At 30.6% G+C, this 25,903-nt stretch overlaps 1 protein-coding gene across 9 annotated transcripts in view; it reads right to left on the bottom strand.

Annotated features, from left to right (window-relative positions):
• Nucleotides 1-221: 221 nt before the first annotated feature.
• The window catches only part of LOC143241028 (uncharacterized), an 82,433-nt gene continuing 56,751 nt past the window's right edge, over nt 222-25,903 (bottom strand). For 8 of the 9 annotated variants that reach the window (XM_076484443.1, XM_076484445.1, XM_076484448.1 and 5 more), the window contains 9 exons: nt 25,168-25,277; nt 22,298-22,448; nt 19,247-19,444; nt 15,639-15,791; nt 11,869-11,960; nt 7,691-7,827; nt 6,912-6,963; nt 5,101-5,233; nt 222-4,158 (listed from right to left, as the gene is read on the bottom strand). In XM_076484443.1, coding sequence (XP_076340558.1) covers nt 3,956-4,158; nt 5,101-5,233; nt 6,912-6,963; nt 7,691-7,827; nt 11,869-11,960; nt 15,639-15,791; nt 19,247-19,444; nt 22,298-22,448; nt 25,168-25,277 — 1,229 coding nt within the window. In that variant the 3' untranslated portion in view covers nt 222-3,955. Of the gene's footprint in view, nt 4,159-5,100; nt 5,234-6,911; nt 7,051-7,690; nt 7,828-11,868; nt 11,961-15,638; nt 15,792-19,246; nt 19,445-22,297; nt 22,449-25,167; nt 25,278-25,903 lie in introns of all 9 variants that reach the window. The other variant, XR_013022146.1, reaches the window with a different exon arrangement.

Below are 25,903 nucleotides of genomic sequence, written 5' to 3'. Positions count from 1 at the left end.
CCGTGACCCTCAGGTTGCGAGTTGAGCATCCTAATCACCTGGCCATGTAATTAATGAAGAAATCATATGCATTCTTTCACAATAAAAAATTAAATTTGAAAACTGAACTACTTGCAATTCCAGTGTAAAAAAAACAACTATGTTTTCGTAAATAAATAAACTGGGGGAAAATACTTATATTTCAATCATTTCCACAAATTAACAGATTAACTACAAAGTCAAGCTTTCAGATCAACTTCTTTTATTACTCACTGTAGGTCTAAGTCACCTGTAACATATTTCTCATTCTTTATCATGAAAAGTATTGGAAGTGCACTTAACAAAAACTACATGCTTTTCCTTTTATGTATACACACACACACACACACACATACACAATATATTTTTAAATTGCTTATTGAGGCTGAACAACACTTAGCAGTTACCATACTTTCAATTGTGGAAACATTAGACCTGTAACAGTCAATCCTGTTATTCAGGTAAGGAAAGCAAGGCTGTCAGTGTTGCTGACTGGTTATCCTTTCTAAACAGCTGTTTTATATTAGGGGTGGCTAAGTCTGAACCTTAAGTGTCTTTGATCTGGCTTTTAAAGCCATGCATTAAAAAATGTGCCATTATGGTTGAAAATATTAAATTGCAGATGTATCACACAGTACATTATTCAATAATTAAATATTACAATTACCATATTTTATAAGTTTTGACAATTTTTATTATCAATAAATATACTTCATTAAGATATTAGTCCTACTTTTATTATTTGTTAAAATGCTTTTAAGTGTTCTGTTTGACATCTGTTTCTTTAATACAATTAATGCATTTTCAACAGATATCAACACTTCAAGCAATGTCATTGTAACATTTGTACACACAGGTAAGAGGAAAAAGAAGTATTAGGTATTCCAAATGATCAAATTGATTTTTAACTTTTTTTTTTTTCATTTCTACACCTGAATGACTAATATAAAGAAATGCAAAATTACAAGTATTATAAAAAACATAAGCAAACAGAACATTGGAAAGTGAATACAACATATTGCAGAAGACAGAACTTTAGTAAGAAATTTAAAAAATGCAACAAAGCTTACAACAAAACAAGCATAACTTCATTAAACTAAAAGCTTTAAATAATTTAATATAATGGTATCTACTTACCAAGCTTTAGGTTTGTTTGTTTTTTGAATTTCGCATGAGGGATATCTGCACTAGCCATTCCTAATTTAGCAGTGTAAGACTAGAGAGAAGGCAGCTAGTCATCACCACCCACGACGAACTCTTGGGCTACACTTTTACCAAAGAATAGTGGGATTGACCATCACATTATAATGCCACCATGACTGAAAGGGCGAGCATGTTTGGTGCAATGGGGATTCAAACCCACGACCCTCAGATTATGAGTTGAACTCCTTAACCCACCTAGACATGCTGTGCCATTGCCAAGCTTTAGGTAATTAAACACTTTGATCTAAGTTTAGTTGCAAGAAATCAGAGTGATATTAACTTATATCAGTTATATTCTGTATGAAAGTTCTGTAACAAACCAAATCAAAATGTAAGTAACCAAAAACTGGTTTGGATTTGTTTCAAATTTTTGTATAGAGCTACAGACAACTTTCTGCATATACTGCCTTATAATTTTGAACAAATACAGAGAAGGTCAGCTAGTCAATAGATTTATCACCAACTCTTGATCTAACTTAACTGAAAATTTCGATTTGATCATCATTCGTACAATACATCCACCACTTCAAATTATATGTATGGTAATCACTAAAACCATGCCTGGTCTGATCATGTATTATAAGTATTATATTCCAACCTATATTATATTAAGACAGACAATCATTCCTTGATACTCTACCAGGGCTGGAATGTTCCAAGTTAGATAAAATTGAATTTGAGTTTCTGAAGAAAAAAGCTGAAGCTAGTTACTAGTACAAACATATTCCAGACACCTATAACAGTAATATCTATTCATAATATCAAACAATAAGGGACTATTTGAACATTTCATTGTGGCATTTCTCATTAATTTGAACATTTAAAGTTAATTGACTTTCAATCAGATATCTGGTCAACTGAATATATTTAACAAAGAATTAGTCAATACATTTCGCAACATGTGCAAAGTTACAGTATGCAACATTAGATTATTAAAATTACCATGTTGCAGGGTTAAAGTTTCATATGTAAAAACATTGAATAAAGAATTACCACTAAATATATGAATATAATGTTTTTACATTTGTTTTAATAATAATCAAATGGTGTAAAACTTAATGATCATAACTTTTTTCAATTTATTGCAACAAATGATCTTCAGATGTTTCATAATGGTAAGAGCTTTATTAATGATTTAGTTGCAGACAAACTAGAACCTAAATCTATCAAGACCTTTGATCATTTTACTTCTATCGATAGAATAAACAAGTGTTTTTAAATTAATCTTATGTCCCACCCACTAAATGCTAATAATACCTTTTGCTGATAAGTGCTGAGCTATGGACCCTTGAGATATGTTTCAACGTCTTATTTAAAAAAAAACCAAAAAACAACATATTCTATGATATGTTCACAGGAATTACTTCCAGATGAAACAGAGAAATTGTAATTGTTTTTTCAAACACACAGTGTATACTTGTTTGGTGTGTATTTAATGCTTGTTTATTGGTATTTTTTTAGGTGAAAAGCAATACAATCTTTTTTATAACACATTTCATATATTCTTGCCTAACTTGCACTTAGCCTGTCTTTATTTATCAGTATTAACTTAGGTTTACAAAAACAGATAATTTGGTTTCCATTTATACTAAGAGGTTAAAATAGACTCCAATAAGAACAGTTCACTCTACCACTACATAATTATACTGAGACTTTGTCAGCAGATGAAAACAAGTACTTCCAATACCAGTGAAAAGCAGGTTCAACCAATAATCAGAACTTAGTCAATCAAATACTATTACATTTAATGTGACACACTGAGAGAACAATATATTCACTTATTCCTAATCAATTAACTCAATTTCATTATTACTAGTTTGTTCTTGCATAGCATATAATAGTTGTTTATAAAACTACTGATAATGACATCTGATGAAATATCTTTAATCACTAACATTTTATTCTAGAAACTTCACCTATACTGTTTGATTGAAATAATACAAAACCCAAGCAACTTATTCCTGTGTACAAAAAATGTCAGGAACAATTCTTTCAAATAATTAGACAAGAATTAATAATAATAAAAAGACTAGATGTGATCTAAGTACTTTAAACATTTTTTTATACTATGGTTTTATAATTTTTGATTAGATATCCACATTCTACTACAGTTTTAACTCTTTCCATGGTTATAGCAAGTCTGGAAAAAATAATTAGTGTAGTAAAACTCATCTATCTAGTCAACAACAAAACCACAATATGAATCTTCTAAGATTTTCAAAAGAAATTTCATATTTACATAGACTACTGTCTCAGTAAACACACAACATAAATCATTAAAGCTGACTGGCATTTTATACCACAGCATTAGAGAATAAGTACATTAAGTATTGGTTTTTAAGAGCTTTTTTTCATACAAGAGTTCACAATGCCATAAAAATAAATTTCCATTTGACTATCTTAATATTTTTTCCACTCTTTGTTTCAAAAATTTATTTTAATCATTTTACAGTTTTCCACAACTCTACATTATATGTTTTATCATGATATTTGGTGTAGCTTTTCAAATGTTATTTGTACATTTAATAACATTCCTTTCGACAAGAGACAAACATATTTGTACATAGCCAAGAAAAAACAAATGCTAAATCACACAAAGGACAAAGGCATTGAACAGTGTATAACTCAAAATGAAGAAGAGAATACAAGGGCAAGATAACTTGGACGTCTGATCATATGTAGGACATTCCATAAATAGTCATGGTTACACTGCACTCCCTATTGTCATAAATTTCTAGTTTTCCAGTGAATGTCCTCGTTGTTGACGTTCAAGTTCCTCAACTAAAACAGCTCTCTGAAGGAGAACTGGAGGCATTTCTGGTAACTTTTCCTTCAGCATTTCACTTCCAAACCACTTAGCTAGGTTGCTGTCGAACTGATAGTCTCCTTGTATTAACTGTTGGTCTCTGTTGGAAGGACAACTTCTTAGAGCAACATCTGAAAATATAAACAGCATATGCATATTACATTTACCTGTTGACCAATTTCAGTAGGATAGCACTAAAAATAATGTTACTGTCATGTTAAAACCATGTATTCCAAACCATATGCCCAATTTTACACATACAAAGATACACAGTATTAAACTACAAAACTTGTGTAACATTAACTAAAACATTCTTGGTAACATGACAAATGCACCATTACTAATTGTAAGATTATATGGTTCTGACACAACATGAAGCAACATACTCTGGTAACATTTCCATATAAAACACAAATCATAAAAAACAGTTGCTTCTGCCATTATATCAATATTTATTTACAGCATTACAAAACTCAGATTAACTGCATATTATCTTATATTTGAATTTTCAGGTGTCTTTCATAAACATTCTTATTCAATATTATCATGCATGCAGACAATAATCGTTGCTCCTAATACTCAGCACTGTGTAGTAGCTAGTAACCATGTTTTTTATATACCTGATACATTCTGTGTAGTAGCTAGTAACCATGTTTTTTATACACCTGATACATTCTGTGTAGTAGCTAGTAACCATGTTTTTTATATACCTGATACATTCTGTGTAGTAGCTAGTAACAATGTTTTATATATACCTGATACATTCTGTGTAGTAGCTAGTAACAATGTTTGATATATACCTGATACATTCTGTGTAGTAGCTAGTAACCATGTTTTATATATACCTGATACATTCCGTATGTAGTAGCTAGTAACCATGTTTTTTATATACCTGATACATTCTGTGTAGTAGCTAGTAACCATGTTTTTTTATATACCTGATACATTCTGTGTAGTAGCTAGTAACCATGTTTTATATATACCTGATACATTCTGTGTAGTAGCTAGTAACCATGTTTTATATATACCTGATACATTCTGTGTAGTAGCTAGTAACCATGTTTTTTATATACCTGATACATTCTGCAGTTCACCAACACCATTCCTAAATTCAGGTTTTATACTTGTTTTGTCCAACTTGTCTGCATCATGCACCTTCCTAATCACAGACGTGGGGGTGAAAGCAGCCACTGTAGGACTCATGCCCTGCACAAAATTTATTTTTTTTTAGAATAGCCTTAACATCCTGTCTAGATCTTGAAATACAATTTAAAGACAAAGGTCATGATCCTATTCATTTATTTAGCCCTTTGTTAAACAAAACAACAACAAAAAATTCAACAAAAACAGCAATTCACAATCAGTACAGAAAACTATTTACAAAGTCAGTAAATCATTATTTAAATTAGTTTCAAAGAAGACCATGTCAATGAGCACACTTTACTTTTTCCACTTTTACCCAAATAGCAGGAACCAAAATATAACATTATTCATTATAATGTTTTTGTGTGTACATATATAGAAATATATATTTGGATATCAGTTTAAATCATATAAGGATTACCTGTAATGTCACCAAAAAACAAAGTACAAGATTTATGCATTTGCCTTTTTCTTATATTTTAGCATTTTACTCAAAATGTTATAATTATATAATATTTATTGGTATATTTCACAAAGAAAAATATTCCAGTGTTTTTCATTTCTGTGCAACTTTGAAGCATTTAAATTGTACATAATAAATTTTTGATATTTTTCAAATTTTCCATTTATCACAAATTGTTTATATTTGCAAAGAAACTATTATTATTCACAACTAATGATCACTGACTAATTTTCAAGTATTTTTTTTCTTCAGATAGGTTTATTAGTACATTCCTTCACTGCTACCATTTTATTGTATGACAGTACGTGATTCGTAAAATGACAGATGAAACTTCCCTTTGAAAATAGCTAAAGTCAATGACCAGAAATAATTGGATTAGATATAATTTAATAGATGTAATATGAATTAAATAGTATTGTTGTAGAATTAATTTGTGGTCAGTCAACATCTTAGTTACTTTAAGCTCTTATAAACATAAACAATGAATCTTTACAATACTTGGAAGGAATGTACCACAAACACAGGAGTTTTATACAACTATTTCAAAAAATTTTTTTTTATTACTGACAATGTCTTTTGTTAAACTATATCTGTTTGAAAGCTACAGTAATATTTTTTCACAATGTGAGAGTGGGTAAGCTTAGTTAGGTTTACTAAGGATGGTTAAATGATGGCAAACTATGTTGATAACACAAATCCTTTATCATTAGCCATGTTAAAGTTTATCATATAAAAATAAACTGGACAAATAAAATAATTTATCTCAATCATTAACAGTGGTGGCAATTATCTTGTTATAACACCTGACAGAGGTAGTAGTAATGCCCTTTGAAAGATGTTTTATAGCCAAAAGTGATAAATGTTCTAATTAACAAAATAAAACACTAAGAGAAACAAGTATATAAATGAATATCAAACATGTTGAAAATGACTGGATATATAAAGTAGAACTTTCTGGGGAAGAGGGGTTCAGGGGATACAAGTGATACCCTCCCAACCTATAGTTTAACCCAAGAGAGTAATTGCTATTTCTTAACCCAGAGGCACAGAAATTTTCATACCAACAGTATTAGTGACCTCCAACTATTGAAGGTCTCAAACTAATATATGCATAAATCAACTAACATTTAAGTGTATCCATGTATACAAGTTACAAAGTGTTAATTTTGTACACCCAAAATAATTTTTCCTGTCAGAGCACATTTTTGTTTCTATTTAGTACTATAAATAATGATTCACCAAACATTATTCAAGTTTATAAGTGTAAACACAACTTACTTTTGGTGGAGATGAATTGTTCATTGAGAGGGGGTTGTTGGGAGATTGAGTCCTGAAGAAGAAAATACATTGCCAAGTAACACATTGTTATTTCTGGCTCCAAAACTGAATAGCCAATTCAAAAGGCTTTCTAAAATTTCTGAAAATATTTGTCTTTCAATTTCTTTTATGAATATCCTAAAATGTTTAGAGTGCACTGAAGAAGTTAAAATAAAAATCATACCAACATTTAAAAAAAATAAAATCATAAAATCACGTATTCACATTTAAGAATTTGCAATCACACAACAGATAAAAACAAGAAACAACCTTGAAAAACAACATGTACAATGCAAATAAAAAAGTGTGATAATACAAAAGAACATGTATTAGTAGAAGTTTAATATATGTTTACAATTAAGTGAATTATGAGTAAATGTAATTTTTATTCCTATTTCTAAACTTAGCACAACATTTTCAGATTCATTGTTAACTTTGAAGTAGAAATATTCTGTATAACAAGATTAGTTTTTCCTCATATTCATTAATGAATTTTCTTCCAATATAAAATGATTAAAAATAAATAAAAAACAGTTAAGACTCAGTTGGTAAACTTATAATATAAGTTATAATATATTCTTCCAATATAAAATGATTAAAAATAAATAAAAAACAGTTAAGACTCAGTTGGTAAACTTATAATACATATAGTATTTGTTCTTAAATAAAGTAAAAGAGCACATAGTAAGTTAAACATAACCTATATATCCTTTTGATCAACCTAAATATAACCATCTAACCTTTGTGATTCTTCTAGTTTTTCATGTTTTTCTTCTTGTTCTATCAAGTTGTACTTAATTAAGGAATTTTGCCAGATAAACTGTGTGTGAACTGCATGTTTTTGAGGTAAAGGAAGGCAAGGGATCACTGGGCCTGTCTGTAAACAGAATATCAATCAGTCAATATCCATTTCAACATAACTGATCTAAATTACTGGCTTTTCAGGTTAAAATATTAATACAACAATTACTCTTTTCTTCTGAAACAATATTCTAAATTAGTTTATCCCAACACAGAATACTGACAGCAATCATTGTGATATAAACATGAACATATTATAAAAAGTAATTAAGCAAATGGAAACTTCTTCCAAAAGGTATTTTGTAATATTAATGATTATAATTTTTGAGATCAGTAGCATGCATTTTAAATAAACAACAGAATCAGTACTGTACTTAACTCTCTCTCTGTATGAGACTGGTCAAACTGACCAATTTTGTAACTATTTTCTACTTGTTATAGTTTTGAAACTAACTTTAAACACCATAAGTATACCTTCACAAAATTTGGCAGATTTATACTAAAAGTGGGAATAAATATTGAACTGGAAGTGAAACTGACAATTATCGATGGAGAAAATAATGCAATATAATACTTTATTTGATAAATTAAAACCTTGGCCTTCTACAGGTTATAAGTAATATAGTAGTGAATGTCAGAGAGAAGAACTGGTAACTTGTAAAACAGAGGATGTGACAAATGGGTAGGAGGAACCAGGGGTTCTAATTTTCTATTTGATGGCACTAACTAAGATTGAAGGCTTTCAACATTATGCTTTGTCTGAGTAATGACAACATCACAATAATATATGTTAAATTCCATAAGTAAATTAGAGAAGAGGGAATGCCTAGAGAGATAATGTCACAATTCTCTCATACTATGGTACATTCAATATTTATTTAAACACTGCCATATAAAATTAAGAACATAAAACACATATTGTTAAAATATGGATAATTAGCTTCATTTTCATGATATATTTATTGGTATACCATGATAAGAAAGTAGTATATCTAAAGCTTGAACACAACTTACTAAAACCTTGTAATATTCACAGAAAAAAGATGCTTGAGGTAAGAAGTAATATTACCTGTTTGAGATATTAAATGATAAAATCTCTAATCAATATACCAGTGGAAAAAAGTAAGAGATTGAACAGTGTTCATTTCAGCTTCTTCAATACAAGGATATGCAAAGTGTTCAGGTTTTATTACAAGTTAAATTATACATTACCTTCTATTTAAACTATTAATGTACAAGATGTTTCGTTAGCACATCCACTGCAGCACAACAAATTAAGAGTAAAAAAATTAAACATTCAAGAGATGCCAAGGAAAAGTTACAGCATCTCAAACTTGCATGCCACAAAATAAATTTGGCTTTGAAACATAATTGTCTGTGACCACCAGTGCATCATGCAGTTCATAACCAGGGTTCGAAATTTTCTATTTAAAGCCAGACATGTCCATTAAAAAATCAAGTTTGACCGGCACTTTCCCATCTATCACCAGACATCGTGACCGGTGGTCATATTCCTAACATATTGGACACAAATACATTGTCCCCTCAAAAATAAGCGAGGCAAACGCTGTGTATGCACAGCCCAAAGATTTTGCTTAAAAGTATATTCTATAATGAGTGGAAATTAATTTGCAAAATTTAAGATTAAATTTAAGACAAAAAAAACACCAAATTTTAAAAAGCTGTCGTGAATACTCACAAGATGTGCTTTTTAGGTCACCTTATCCGTGCCATCCCGGATAGTCACATGACTGCCAAACATTCATGACGATCTGACTATGGCGTCTGATAGTAAAAAAACAGGAAAGCCTCACGATCTATTTCAGTTTGGTTTCACGAGCAAGACTAATGAATCAGAAGACAATACTATGGAACCCCGAGTGAAAAAACCCAAGCTTGTTGGCCCAAGTGTTAAAGCAAAAACTGGGACTGCTAGTACTGGCGCTAAGCCTACTCGTCGTTTCCAGGATAGAGGCCGACCATGGCTGGAGTATAATAATGCTACTGGACTGACGTTTTGCTCAATTTGTCAGGAATATGGCCAGAGTAGTGGAAGGCAGAAGAACACCTTCATAACAGGATCTTCCAACCTGAGAGCAAGTGCTGTTAAGGAGCATGAAAACAGTCGTGCCCACAGTCTAAGTTGTCAAGCTAAGCCAGCAAAAGAAATACCTGATTTAACTCCCATGACTTAACCAGACTGAGAAAGATTGTTTGTTTGTGCTGTTCAGGACTGACCTTTATATGGATTTGAATGCCAAACCATTCAGTGATTTTTCAAGAGCTTCTGTTGCTGCAGGAGTACAACTTTGGTATGAACTTAAAAGAACATTATGCCAATGACAAACAACCTATGGAAGTTTCATAACAATTCACCACAGAACTGGGCTGACCTCAAAGAAGCTGGTAAGGCCAACAACATTGTTGTTAGACAGCCAACAAAAGGGACAGGAACCCAGTGGGTGGCCTACAAAGAGCATGCTCTGGAGTCAGTTTCAAATAACTGGCCAGCTTTAGCATTAAGTAAAGCTGCATGACAAAGGGGAATGTGGACAGAAAGCTGCAGGATTATACAGTACTTTGACAAGCCTTAAATTCATCCTGTACATGGACATACTCTTGGCAGTTTTGCCTGTTTTGACATCTCTTAGTCTCACAATGCAAAACAATTCTGCTACTGTGAACATTGTTTCTGACAAACTCACTGTTTGCAAAGAGAAGCTGGGCAATCTGAATCATGTTGAGAGATCCCAGAAAATTGTTAAAGAGCTCACAACATGTGAACAAATTGGCAAGTGGTTTCTTAGAAGAAAGGTGATTGCTATTAGTAATCAGACAAGGGCCAGAGGCTCAAAACGTGCCACAAAAGAGACAGTTGCTCATTCTGTAGCTGAAGAAACTGCCATCTTCATAGGTAAAATTGTCACATATCTGAAAGAGAGATTTGAAGAATTTGATAAGGATTTTATTGGTGGCCTTTCTAATTTTTGAACCAAGCAATTAGCTTAAAATCAAGGAAGCATTGTCATCTTATGGCCATAATGAACTCCAGACACTATTGGACCACTTTGGTGCTCTGCTAGAAGCTAAGGGTTTCAACATTGCAGCTGATATTTGCCAAGCTGACTTACATGAGACACTGCTCAAAGCCACAAGATTTGCCAAATCAGATAAGTCCCTGGCTAGTAGTGCAAGTGGATTGTGGGCCCACATATTAAGTCAAATTACTGTTGAGGACAGTAAACCTTTCCCTGGATCAACAGTGTTGGCCTTGATATGCCTCATGCAGGTGATTTCCATGTCATCTGCTGAACCAGAACGTGGATTTTCCCAGATGGCAGTTATTAAGGATGACTGGCAGTCCAAACTAATAAATGATTCTCTTAATGACTTGATGACAATAAAATTAGCTAAGAACAAGACCTGTGATTTTGCAAGCACAGAATTACTGTGCAAGTCTGTAGAATCCTGGTGGAAGGACAGTAAAAAAACCAGACAATTTGCGAGTCTACATGGAACTCACACATGTAGAGACGTTAGAGATATAGAGTCTACATCAGCTGATGTCTTAGTGCCAGATGGCTAAGTATACGAATTTGATTAATGTGTCATTTTTAATGGATACAAGGCTTGTTGTCACTTGCTTTGATATAATGTTTCAGTGCCATAAATAAAATGATTCTGTTTTAAATAATAATTGTCTCTACTTGATTTCTTGTTTTTGTTAATGTCCAGTGACAATTTTGAGGTGACCTGCTAAAATTTCAAATGTCCAGCAAGTTTCACTGTCCAGCAGGACACGTGTTCTGCTGAAAATTTTGAATATTTCTACCCCTGATAACCAAAAGTCAGTTGTGACTCACTGGTGGGGCATTAAGAATAATTCAAAAACTCTTCCTTGTCAATTCTAATATTTATTCAAGAGTTTAAAAAAAGAAATTGGTTCAAGATTATTTTAACTTTGTCAACAGAGTACATAACTTGTAAATAATCAAGTATTTAATTTATAATATTTTTTTCCATAAAAAAGTTAACTGTAACAATGTTCAAATCTAACCCTATAAATACACCAAAACAGAAATTTTTGCCATTATAAACAGCTTCTGTCAACTCTTACCTCAGTTTGAAGGGGATTAAATTTCCTGTTGATCTCATTAGGATGAATTGGAGCAGAAGCAAAGGTAAGAACAGGAGGATGTTGTCTAAATACTAAAACACCAAAAAATAAGTTGTACCAAAACAGTTTATTTGCAGGCAATTGTCATTATATAATCAAGCCACACAAGTAAGTTGTGGAAGGTATATTTCTGACAATAATCAACCAGAAATAATTATACAAATATTATTCAAAAGCAAACAATAATCCTTGTGATAAAAAGGAAATCAAAAGCATATAACCCTGAAATCTAATCCAAAATATTCCAGGTAGTTTGTGTAAAAGTTCCATGAAAGAACAACATTTACTTTAAAAAAAAAAGTTTCAAACAACTTCAAGGGCTAGTGTGTGGTGACATAGGTAATTTTATATACTTCATTCACAATATTAAGAAATTCATGCATGCAATTAACTCACATCATAAGTAACCCAAGAAAACGGTTAAACCAAGAACAGCCATCCACAAACCTTGAAACCATAGATTATGAAATAAGCACTAGCTAGATAATTAGTGCAAGTAAAGAATAAGAAAATTTTCTTATTCATTTTTCTAAAGAAATCTGTGTTTAGTTGTTTGTAGTTAAGTACAAAACATTACAATAAACTATCTGTATTGTACCCACCACAGATACTGAAACTAGGTTTCTAGCAATACATGTTCATGAACTTACACTGTGCCACTGTATTTAAAATATAACTTATAGCTTAAACATCTTGAAATAGTTTGCGAGATAAATCATTAGGGTACATTACTTAAACAATATTCTAATGGATATCCCCTTTGGATAATGTCATGTTGGTACAGGCCTTGAAAAAAGGTTTTTTTTACACCACATACCTATAAACAAAGTTAAATACGTTTCTTGTTGAATTTGATGTTTTAGCATAAATTACATCTTTGAATTGCAGATGAAATCAGTAAGTGAAACATATAACTTGCAATTTGAACATGTGAAGTTTAAAGTATATACTTAATATAAAAAACAAATGATATGAATATGCCATAATCAAAATCAACAATCCACAATTTTGATAGTATCAAAGTCAGTTTAATTAACATTCTCTCTAAGGGTTTGGTTGAATTAGCCCAGACTGTGACCCTGAATTAACCTTTATAAGTTTCTATACTGTAGCTTCTAGCCTATTTTGCATTTCTTCAAGAAATTTTCCAAGCATTTAGTACGTATAGACTTTCATTGACAAATTTTTATTGAAGTATTTTCACTGAAGATTTCTTCTTAAATATAGTTGGAATCAAAAGTGGTGATTACTCTGACTGCAAAGTGATTTTCACGTTAAGATTAAAAATACTTTTTATTTTCATCTGAAAAAAAATCAGTAAATTTCAAACATTTGTTTTTTGCAAAACTTTTTTACTTTCACTACCCCCAACTCTACACAAGGTGGGATTTACCTACTTTGTAACCACCACAAAATAAATCTCAATTATCCTCTTTTTCTTTCTAGAATAATTTCAGGTTGTAACATGAAACTACACTTGTTTATACTAAATTGCTTAAAACTCAATACAGTATAGTTCGATTTCTACTTAAATTTTATTGCTCTATGAACTGTATCTAACCAACAATCCTGCCACATAAGATGCTAATCAACTTGGTGAAGATGTAGCTCAAGTTACTCCATCCAATTACATCATTATTTGTAAATATACCTTATGAAAAAATATATTTTTTGTTTTACCTGACATAACCAAAAAAAAGTTTCAAATATTCAGATTTCATTTACTTTTATAACAAGAATTAAAGTACTTAACTGAGCTGTATACAGTACTTAACTGAGCTGTTGTCTTTTTTTTTTTTTATCAAACTCATCCCTACTTTTTTATATTAATACCACTACTGTACTGAACTGTTTTTTATTTAATTAAATAATGCAACCAAGAACATTGAGTAATAACACATAAAAAAAGCAGAAAACTTCCTATGACTTATCGATGAGATAAGAACTATTAAAAATTCAGCCAAACTTGTTAATATGTTTCTCATGGGAAAATAGTTTGAACTGGAAGCAAAACAGACAATTTACTGTAAAGAGAACAACATACTGTAATACATCAGTTGACAGATTAAATTCATGGCTTTCTATCGATTATAAAAAAGTTTAGTATTACATGTTAGAGAAAACTTTAGGCAATTTGTGATAGAGAGAATACTGACAAGTAGGTGCGATAAGAAAATGAGAGACCTGATTTCTAGATTATAGCTCTATAATCAAATAAGATTGAAGGCTTAAAAAATTATGACAGAATTATGTTAAATTCCACATTTTCAGAGTGGTAAATAAATTAGAGAAAAGATAAGAACTAGAGAACAGATATCACAAATCTCATTCTAGGGAAGATTTAGAATTTTTAAAAAATATTTTGTTTTATAAAATTAAGACTTCAAAAAAACTTGTATAATATTAAAATTTGAATTATTAGCTATGTTTTGATGCCAAGTTTATTTGTATACCCTGATAATAAAGGAGTTTAATTAAATTTAGAATGTAACTTGGCAAAACCTCACATCATACAAAGAGAAAGGATGCTAGGATGGTAAAAGTTAATAGAAGTGTGTTATGTTCAACTGTATAAAACAAATAGTGTGGTTGGACACAGATCAACGTGGCATTTGACAATCTTTGAAATACTAGAAGAAAAACAAAATATATATATATATACTATCTTAATAATTTTCATTCCTAGTTAGTCATACATAGCCATAACGGATTACAGCTTGTGATAAAGTACCCAAAAACACATTGGAGACATTACATCTATCAAGCAAAATCCCAAATGCTGAGGTTAAACAAGTTGACCATCATGGAAAACCAAAACTAGGGTGAAGAGGTAAGTGGTATAAACCATATATGTAGACTTCAAAGAACAAACCTGTTGAAAACTATTCATACCATAAGAAAATAGTTTGTACATTGAACTGTTACTTTTTTCAATGTGGCACAAAGTGATCTATTTTATACAATTCTGTTAACTTGATGTTATTACTACCCTATTAACCATGCATCTTTTTTAAATGAACAAACTATCTTCTAATTAGAAATCTAATAAAATTGTGAGATGTGAACCAAAATTCCAATTTTAAAAATGTCTTCTGCATTGTTGTGCAACATTACTGTGTGCTTTAGTATAACCTTTCACCAAACAGGCAGTTAAAACTTCTTAGAAAATTTTGTTTTTCATTTTCACTCACAAAAAAGTTCACACTGTGGGAATCGTCAGGCTGAATTCAGAATTCTTAGAAAAAATATCAAATTAAGTTGAGCAGGTATATTATGACACTAATGAATAGTTTTAACAGAGAAGTTACTAGAATATTAAATACAAATAGAAAAGTAAGCAACAATAAAATATTTAGTCCATAGCCCACCAACCTCACTTAAAAAAATTCAACTAGAAATAGTGTGTGTTAGTAAATGAAAGTCAACAAATTATTACAAGTTATACACAATCTCAGATGGCAAGTTACTTTAAATGAAACTCTGGTAAAATACAATACTTACCTCATATAGCACATAGGGTACCATCATAAAGCAAATACTAAAATATTACAAAATAAGTATGTCATGATTGTCATTATGATTCTATAAAAATATATTTTGTAGCTGAACAATATTCATAACCACAACAATAAAGCAGAATATATATATACAAATCCTCACAATTAAATACAAATCTATTAAGAACAGAAATACAGAATATGGATATGTACCAAGTGGTGATGAGATTCTACAATGACCATCAAACAGAAGAGGAGATTGTCTTGGGCTCAGAACTAAAGAATGCTTTGAGGATGAGTCATGACAGTAGCTTGATAAAGGAGACAATAAAACTGACAATAACTCTTTGTCTTCTGAGTCTTGTGCTGTCAAAAAAAAAAGAAATTAATCTACTTTAGACTCACTAATTCAAAGCTTACGATTATTACACAAACAAACCCTTTTTTGTTTTGTGTGTGTGTGTGTGTGTAAGAAAATTATACTAAAATTTAAAAAAAGTTGTCTGATTTTTCTTCCTCAAATCACTTACCAAATTATGAATGAAACATGCAAATTTAGATATCTTAGTTTGACTTATATTTTATTAACTGTTTTGGATAAAGTAGTAAAAACTTTACAAATTGCTAAGCCCAATTTAGATTTTTGCTAACTACAACTGTAATTTTTATTTGAGGAGTAGACATATTTAAGCTCTCAATCTGTACACATAAAACCTGTCACCATGCAAAAGAAAAAGGTTCTAATCTGCAGTATTTGTACATGTCTGTTACCTATTTCTAGTTCAAATACAGCGACTGAGTGTGTAATATTAACCCTTTCGGCACGGTTGGCAACCACAGTTGACTTGAAGGCTAAACACGGCAGGTGAGGTTCATCAACAAGATGTAAACAACATACCCTCGTGGCTAATTATCATAATCACACAGGCCTATAGACTCGCTTGAGGCTGGAACCACATGTATTCATTGCTTACTTGGGATTCCCAGCAGGTATATAAACCAGAGGTCCCGTGATTTCTTTGTTTTCTAGTCTGTGTAGATCATACTGTTCATTGCTTTAGAAGACGCCTTCCTTGCATATCCTGTTGATACTTGCAACGTTGTTAAAATGCCAAAAGAAAAGCATATACCACTAGAGAAGTTATTGATATTATTTTTAACGATGAAGAGAGTGACAAAGAGTTTGAGCCAGATGATTATGAAAGCTTACTTGTAATGGACGAAAGTGATAATGAAGACATTCGTGGCCTGGAATCTGCCCCCACTTTACATAAGCACATGGTGTAGTTAGGGTCATATAACTTATTGAGTAAACTGACTGACCAAGGCTAGTTCTTGTTAATGGATATATAATATATCGTGCAGACTGCAAGAGCAATGGTGAAAACCCGGTATCTCCAACACTGTTCAGATTATTCAAAATTTGCTGGAGGGATATGTCAGCAAAGCCAAACGAAAAGGAAGACCAAGTGCTGATAAAGGTCAGCACTTGGTGAAAAGACATAGTATTGGACAATATGAGGACAAAAAACACAAACCTAATTGTACTGTTTGCAGCGATAGATACACAGCTGGATGGAAAAGAAAGCAGACTAATTATTTCTGCAAACAGTGAAATCTCCTTATGTGCTTTTTACCATGCCATGAGATATATCATAACCACAAAGACTATCGACGGCTGCTGCACAATTTATAATAAATTATTGTGCTTTACATGGCACTTCTTCATTGTGTATCAGGATGTCTTCCTTTATTCCTGTTATTCTTATGTATTGAATTTAACATATATAGTATTGGGTACAATCACCGAACATTTTAGGGACTTTTGTTGAGTTATTGCCAAGATATTATGCTTTTTGTACTGATACCGTAATTAGTTGAAGTATCAAAGATATATACACAGTGCCAAAAGTCTTAAAACAATTTTGGAGATCTGCCACAACATTTACTACACTTTCTTTTTTACCATGTACAGAGATACTCCAACTAACAACTGAATATCATGATGATAGTTTTCACTGTAAAGTCTCTGTCTTAATGTATGAAGAACACCTCTCGTGTATGATAGCTTTCTACATCACACTAGTGCACAAAGCCAACAGTTTTACAGCACTCATCTGAACAAAACTATCTCATATAGTTCATAACCAATAGGGCAAGCAACTTTCCTGGTATGGAACACTATATTTTATTTTTTTGGGTGAAGATCCTTCCTAATTATCTTGTGTACTGTTGCTTGGGGCATATGGTTATCTTTTGCCACTTACATGTTAATTGATTCTCATTTATTACAAGATTCCACACTTTGCTTATCATGGCTAGAGTACAATTTGTTGCATGTTCTGGAAGGTCTTGAATCCCCATGTTGGTTCATATTACTTTGTTTTCCAATGCCATTATGTACAAGGAAAATCATCATCTAGGAAATTCTAAATCCCCAATTTGAATACATGTTCACGAGCTAAGTGCATGAATATTTTGCATCAAAAATGAGCTGCTACATAAGCTTCCCAAAAGAAATCAGTTTCGTATGATATACTCAACTCTCTGCAGAATGAAAACAGTGAATTTTTGAAGTTTGTAGTGTTAAAAGAAACTATATAATTCGAATCAGTGCATTTTTATCTCAGAAGTTCATTTTTTTCCTTACAAAAATGTACGCTTGTAATTTGTAACTAGTGTAGTCTAATCTAAATGATGTTGATATTGAACATTGTTAGATATGTCTAGGTCTACATGATGTTGATACAGAACACTATCAGACATGACTAGCATGAGTTAACAGATTAGCGAGGGCCTTTCTCAAAAAGATGTACATTATTTCTAAAAGGATTACAAAAGTAACCTTTATAAATAAGATAAAGCATGACAAATACTATCCATTTATACAAAATATCTTTCAACAGAGTAACATCAAATGCTGTAATAAGGCCTATGACTGTGTTTTGCCAGTAAGCACGTTTAAGAACTTGACTTCAGGTCATTGATTTTGGGTATGTTGATGAACAGCATAGCATAATTACATTACACAATTTTTTTATATTTCACAAGAAGTTGTAAAGTTACAAAGAATATGTAATTAAAGTTCAGAAAACTTAATAGATAAGATGCTCTATATGTGAAATGACTAAGAATGTGAATGCAGAATTGGATGAAATCATACAAACATGCTGGAAATGATAAAATATATAAGCAACTTTTAGTTTATCCTAATAAATTAATATTAAAAAATGCATATAAGTTTCATATTATCAAAAATTATTTAGTAACTGACAGATACATAATACAAGGTTGTAGTTCATTTCATTACACAAGTATCTAACAGTTTGCATCAGTTTTTGATATTTGATTTACTCTTAAATAACAAACAGTATCTATAAAATAACACAAACACACACACTGCAAATATTTTCATAATGCAAGCCACTAGACACACATTTAATTTTAAATTATCTGTATAATAACAAAATAAAATAAAAATTATAAACTGCATTTTGCTAGAAAATTAGTCACTATATGCTGCTAAAGTAGGCCACTGTTAGGAAATTTGTTTTTTGTAATTTTTTTAAACTTTCATTTGAAATTTAAAGAAATAGTTTTATTATGAATTTATTCTGAAACTTTTTTCCCATCAAGATATCTAACTTACATATATATTTGCACTGTTCTCTTCAACTCAGCACAATTTATTATGTTCTTGTCTCAAACCACAGAATTAAACACATCAACTTAAATCAAAACCTTTTCTTGGTGAAACAGGGGTTATAAACATTAAAGAAAGAGATAAGATTTTCTCCCATTTTCCAGTTCTTAAAACCAACCTTGAAGTGTATGGTGCTTGTTATTTTTAATGAATTCTGCAGAGGATATAATATTTCCAAATAAATCTTGTTCTGCAGGCTTGTCTGACAGACTGCAAAGTGTTTCATCTTCTTTAACATTAAGTATGTTTAATGTCGTTTGGTTCAATACCTGCAGAGATTTATCAATTTCTTGGGTATCTTGAAATGATCTTGGTACTGTAAAGATAACAAATTTATGTAAATATTATTTTTCAAATAATAGACAAAAGGTCTAACTGTAATTAAATGACTTAAGACAAAGATGCTAACAATGTTGGGCCTATGGTTTTCTCTAGTCAAGTCTAGTGTTTCAGAAAAAATTATCGTTTTTATGCGTGTACTTTTATTTTCTCTGATTTAACAATTTTTTGAAACATCTATTGATATGTAAACTCTAATCTATATCAAAGTTTTGTTAAAAACATCATGCATATTAATTCTTGAAGCAATTAAAAACAGGAAACAGGTATGTAAATTTGTTTTGATGTTCCAGACTAACATTCAAGAAAAATGTACTATTTCAAACTTAAATTTTATTATCCCAATTATTTCTTCTCACTATAATTACATTATTATACATTGCAAATATATAAATATCTATATTCATTACAATGACTTTTCCACACTGCTTTACAACTAAAAACAAAACAATCCACTCTAATACACACATGGAATTTTAAGTGCAGTAGAGGCACCAGGTTTTAGGACCTGAAAATGTCCTCAGTATAGAATTAAAAACATCATTTCCTTTTTATTCATCAGACAATTGTATTCCATTAATTTCTCATACATAAAATATGTCATGCAGTTGTAAGTTCTTGAAGCATGTTAACCAGCTTATATTTAATAGACTAGTGTTCCTGAGGTACTGAAAATAATGATTTAGTTCAGAATATAAAAACACTCAAAATCTCTGAACAGGTTATCATAGTCCTTATGCAACAAAATCAAAACCATCACATGTTACACTAGCTTTTGGAAAACTTCATGTCTTTTCTGTTTATCTGGAAAGTGCTTGTGCAGTTCTAAAGGGGTAGTCCAAACAATTTTTCTCAAATACAGCCGTTTCATCTCATATCAATAAAACTTTGAACTAAAATATAACCATTCTAATTCTGGCAAAAACAGTACATTAGAAAGTGTTAAAGATATTTAATTAAATAATAAGGCACTTTAGTTTACAAGTTGGTAGTTATGCCTATCATTCATAGAAAATGGTTAAAATTTGAAAGAAAATAACAATATATAGGTAGAGAAGCTGAGTGACTCAGAAACAAGAAAGTGAAAAATATCATTTGGCTATAAATGTTGAGGAAACAAAAAAACTATGGTGTGAGCAAATCAAAGGTATAACTAAAATAGATCAAACAAGTGATAAGGTCCTCATACTTTAAAAGTGTAATAACCAAACACAAAAGGTGCAAGTTGGAGATAAATGCAAAGTTTGCTGTGAGAGAAATAGTGTTTGTGATCATGAGATACTAAAAATTTAATGACTGAAGCACACAGTGATGATAAATTACTGTGTTTGGTCAGTGGCTGGGAAACATGAATTAGTAAAGTGATGAAACAAACACTAGCTAGTGCAGAACATGGATTCTACGTTATAGTGAAAAAGAAAGGTAAAACTGTTGGGATGCAACAAAACAAGAGAGCTTGATAAATATGTGCATTACTGATAAAACATGAGATAAATAGATCAAAAACAAGAATGAAGAAAAGATCACCTGGAAATCAATGACAGTAGTTTTTGGCTCACAAGGGCTGATTAAGTGCTGCATGTTATAAAAAAAACAAAGAAGTGACAGACGTCGAAGATCAGGATTAATATATGATGAAGAATTATTAAATTTTACATTCATGGCTTACAGTTGGACAAAATGTTTAGGGAAATCTGGCTACAAAATTTGGTATTTTGGTAGCTAATTAAAATATCATTTGTTCTAAAGTTTCAATTATTCATTACTACTATTAAAATGAGTACAATTAATTTACTAATATGAAGTATCAACATGGAATTTAAAAAACATTCATTTATCCATCTCTGATGGCATTTTAAAAAATAACCTTGAACACCCTCCATTTCCAATATGCAAATAAAGAAATTTCCAAAGCCAAAAATGTAAAGCCTTAAAAGCAAGCTGTAATACTGCAGTAATTTTGTAACAGTTTACTGACAGTGCAGCTACCAACTGCATATATGATAAATGCACTAGATTTATTGCCATCTTTTCACCTGTAGATATGCACACAGTAGTCAGGAGAACAATACTGCCAGACTGTTTCACTTTCGTGAGCCACTTATGTATTTGAAACTAATGATTCTGGATCAGTGGAACTATTTTAACTTTACTAGTAAACTTGTGTTTTGAAATTTGATATTTAATTTGTTTTGTTCTTTTTCTCTGTGTCATTTGACGATTGCTTTGAAAAAAATCATGTTTGTTTTTGTTGCCATGAGCTCTATCTCTGTCTCCTGTCAACTCAGTCACACAACTTACTCTTTATTTTCAAGGCACGATATTTATATGGGTACTTGACAATAAAAAAAACGACAAATAATGCATGACACATCTACTGGGTTTTAAAAGGAACTAAAACAATGTATAGAATACATACTGATACAGGACATAACAGATTTTGTCACAATCACACTGTGCACAAGTATAGTATTTTCACACAGAGAAACCATATTTCCCATTTTGTATTTGACACTCTCATTCCAACAGTTACTAAAAGCAAATGCAAAACTAATGTTGATTGCTTTTGGCAACCCACAGCTGTTAGAACATTTTCTCATCTATAAAGTAAGTAGCAGAATAAGGAGAAGTGAAGAGATAAAGAAATATACCCACAATGTAACATTTTTCTGTATAAATATCGAATATAAAACAAAAATGAAATAGAAGCAAATTATCTCTAATTACCAACTCTTGTTTTGTTCTAATCATGCACCTGCATGGTTGACATGTTTTAAATTTTTTTTCCCATATTTATTTATTCACTAACATTTACATTACTATATCTTACCACATTGTAACATTTGGGTCAAAGCTGGATTTGTGTGTGATTCACTCTTCATTGCACCTACTGTATCTGCTTCTTGCAAAACTGTGGACAAGTCTAACGGTCCCAGACTGATTGTTGGAGGAGAATTCCCATCTGTCCTAAGTTGGGTTAACTGGACATAATATTCACATTAATATCAAAAAAAAGTTTTAAAACAAATAATAAAAATGCTACACTTGAAAAATGTGCATTTGTAGTTTTATTTTAAACACAAAACATTTCCTCAAAGTTACATAACTTAATAATATTTCCAAATATAAGTAGAAACAAAGATTAATAAACAAATCCAGAAAACTGAATGGGATAACAGTTTCTTTAAAGTGTTAATAAAGTTGCAACACTAATATAACTAAATTTTTTTCATTAACTTCTTAAGCTGAAAATATAAACAAAACTAAGCCATTATTATAATTAATTACAAGAGTAACATCACTAATCTCTCAGCCCTTTCACAACGGGCTTGGTAAAATATATACGAGTTCATCTACATGTTTGCACATGTTAAGTATTTGCACTATAGCATTTGATACAACATGTGTATCTTCACAAAATTTGGTAGTCTTTTAATAAAGAATTTACTAAAGATTTGTCTGTGAATATATCAAGATTGTTTCTTTACTAGCCTTAGCAGAAGGTGATTTCAAGTTACAATTAAAAAATATTCTTCATTCCAAAAATCTCAAATATTATTTACATAATTTCTAAAAACTTCTAAATATATTTCAAATGTTTGTTTTCAGCAAGACTTTATATTTTATGTTATTTTCTTTACCCTAACTGTGCAAGGTCTGTCACTTGACCAACCTCGTAACCATCATAAAAAAATTAGAAAATAAATATACATTATGCTTTTTTCATGCTAAAACAGCTACATATTACAAGAAAATACAAATGTTTAGCCTAAGTGGCTTATGTCTCATAATACTATATATTTGTTTACTATTTTTTATTATATTGACCTTCCAGTCAAGCTTAGCTAACATTACACAACTTTCACTGATGTGGTACATGTGCACTCATGTAACATATTCAGTAATATAAAACTGACCTTCAGTCTTCCATGTCTTGGCTGTGTTTTAGTGGACTATTATTTAGTAACATAGTCACATTTCAAATATTACAAATTATATAGGTACATAGATTATCACTATTTACAAATAAATTATCAAACTTATTTTTCTTAAAATACAGAACAATAGATAAAGTAAACAATTATCTCTTCTAGTTATAACCTTTGAATTTGGTTGTTGCTGCACATAGCTTGCTTGCTAAGTCCCTTTAAAATTTCACACGTGGAAGATATCAAACAATGTTTTTTTTTTCTTTAGGTTTTATAGATACAGTTTAATAACCAAAAAAACATTGATAACTATACTGATGAGCTTAGTAACTAAAATGTATTTAGGTTTAAAAAATATGAAACATTGAGTAGATTAAAGACACAACCTAACCTCTTGAAATCTTGGTTCAAATGAATGTGATAGCCTTTTCACAGATTAAAATGGCCAAGAAAACCCCTCAGGAAACATTCTAAATTGTTGATTGGTTATTCACATACTATAATATTGAAGTAAATGTGTATAAGAGACTGTTTCTAAAAATAGAAAGAGGTGAATGAGTCTACTATGTTTGATTCGGTACATAAGCCATTTCTCAGCAAAATAAAAAGATACAAAGTTCTCATTTTATATTCCAGCTTGTCAATATTAGTAATTTAAGTTCCTAAGTTATACAAAACTACAGACTTGGTATTTTGACATCACAAACATCTAATTTTATCCAGTGTTGCATTTAATAACATACCATGTGACTCACTGAAATCTATATTTAGGCATGTTCCTTTGATATTTACTTCTAAATTAAGAAATTAACTTGTATATAACATTAAAATTTGAATTATAATCTATAATTTGATTCCAAACTTACTGACATAAGTTCGTAAAATAGTTGTTCAATAAAATTTTGAATGCAAATCAACAGGATGACATGGCCTTTGACCCCTGGCCTGTTGCAAAAGGGTTAAACAATTCACCTTTTGGAAATTTTAACCTACTTAGAATGCTAGATTTATATTTTATATAACTAAATATTAAACCTAGAAAATTAGTGAGATATGTTAATCAAGTGATTATTGAAATGATTAAGTTATTACATTTAACTTATTGATTCACAAAAGTTGGTTAAAAAAATTTAATATTGCAAGTTTGAGTTACATATCTAGGTTGGAAAAAGAACATATAGTTCATTATGTAGCTTTTTGCTTAACAACAAAGATAACAGCAATATATCAATAACATGAATAATCAGAATAATAAAAAGTATTAATACCAGGAGGTAATTTCAATTAATTATTGATTATTTTTGTGAGCTATGACACTAAATCAACTAATTTTGAGCAAAATTGAATTAATAATAATAATAAAAAAGATTACTGAGTAGTTATTATAACTCAATATAGTAATCATCAGAAACACTAATTTGAACAAGTTTATTATTTTTGTGACATTAACACAGTTAATTACAATTGTGATTAACTGACTACCTTACATCACACTAATCAATGTAATCCTTTCCTATCCTTTTGCCTCTTCCAATACATCCTTAAATGAATTTGTGATTTGGTGACATTTTCTTAATCACCAAAAGCTCCTATGGTTCTTGAGATTTTGCACAGGTACTTCTCAAACCAAGTTAAAAAATTTCTTCCATACTTCTGTACTGGCTTGATTTTCATTTTAACATATTAATTTACAAACACCATACAGCCATGTAATTTACTTATATAAACTTGCTGTTTTTAACTATTCTATTGATGTAAAAATAAAACTTGCCAACTTATACAAAGGACATATTTTTTCCTTTTCTTTATCTTTATCACCCAAGACTAACTGCTTCAAATCAGCTTCAATTTCTTCAACACTTCTGGCTTTCTGAGCAAGTTCTAAAAATAAAATTTGTTCTAGTAGTTCTGATTATTAAACAACTATGACAGTTTTATGGTAAATTACACACACACAAACACAGATCTTCAGTTTCAACAAGTAAATACTGCCACGTTTCTGTAAAGGTGTTTAGAATTCTTTCTACTTTATATGTAAAAAAATCAGTGTATACTTCACTTATGCCTTTAACCCTTAAACAGCAGCCATTATCTACTGATGTTTTCTTAGGAAAAAGCTACCATAATCAATTGATAATTTCATTCTTTTTGCTCATACAGGCTGAAAACATTAGCTGGCAAAACCCTCGCACCGTAGTGACCGCACCCATTCAAAGAGTTGCATACGAGTCATTTTGTCAGTGTAAGTCATGAAGCAGAAAAGCAAGGATGCATCAGAAAATATTTTTCATTAAAAGATGAAACTGAAGCATAAGCACATGATAATTATTCCAAAGAAGAAGAAAACCTTTTAGATTTTTCATCATCATCAAATTCAATTGTTTTAAGCTTTGAATGTGATTTAAATAGTGAATAAAAATCCATAAGTGAATTAGAATCCATTGGTTCCAAACAGGTAGGGTGTCACAATTTTGATCCATTTATTCATTCTTTTGATAGCAGAAATG

This window comes from Tachypleus tridentatus, chromosome 13 (assembly GCF_004210375.1).
Source record: "Tachypleus tridentatus isolate NWPU-2018 chromosome 13, ASM421037v1, whole genome shotgun sequence".
NCBI classification, from domain to species: domain Eukaryota; kingdom Metazoa; phylum Arthropoda; class Merostomata; order Xiphosura; family Limulidae; genus Tachypleus; species Tachypleus tridentatus.
Note: the sequence above shows the minus strand (reverse complement) of the source record. Positions and strands in the feature narration are given on the sequence as shown.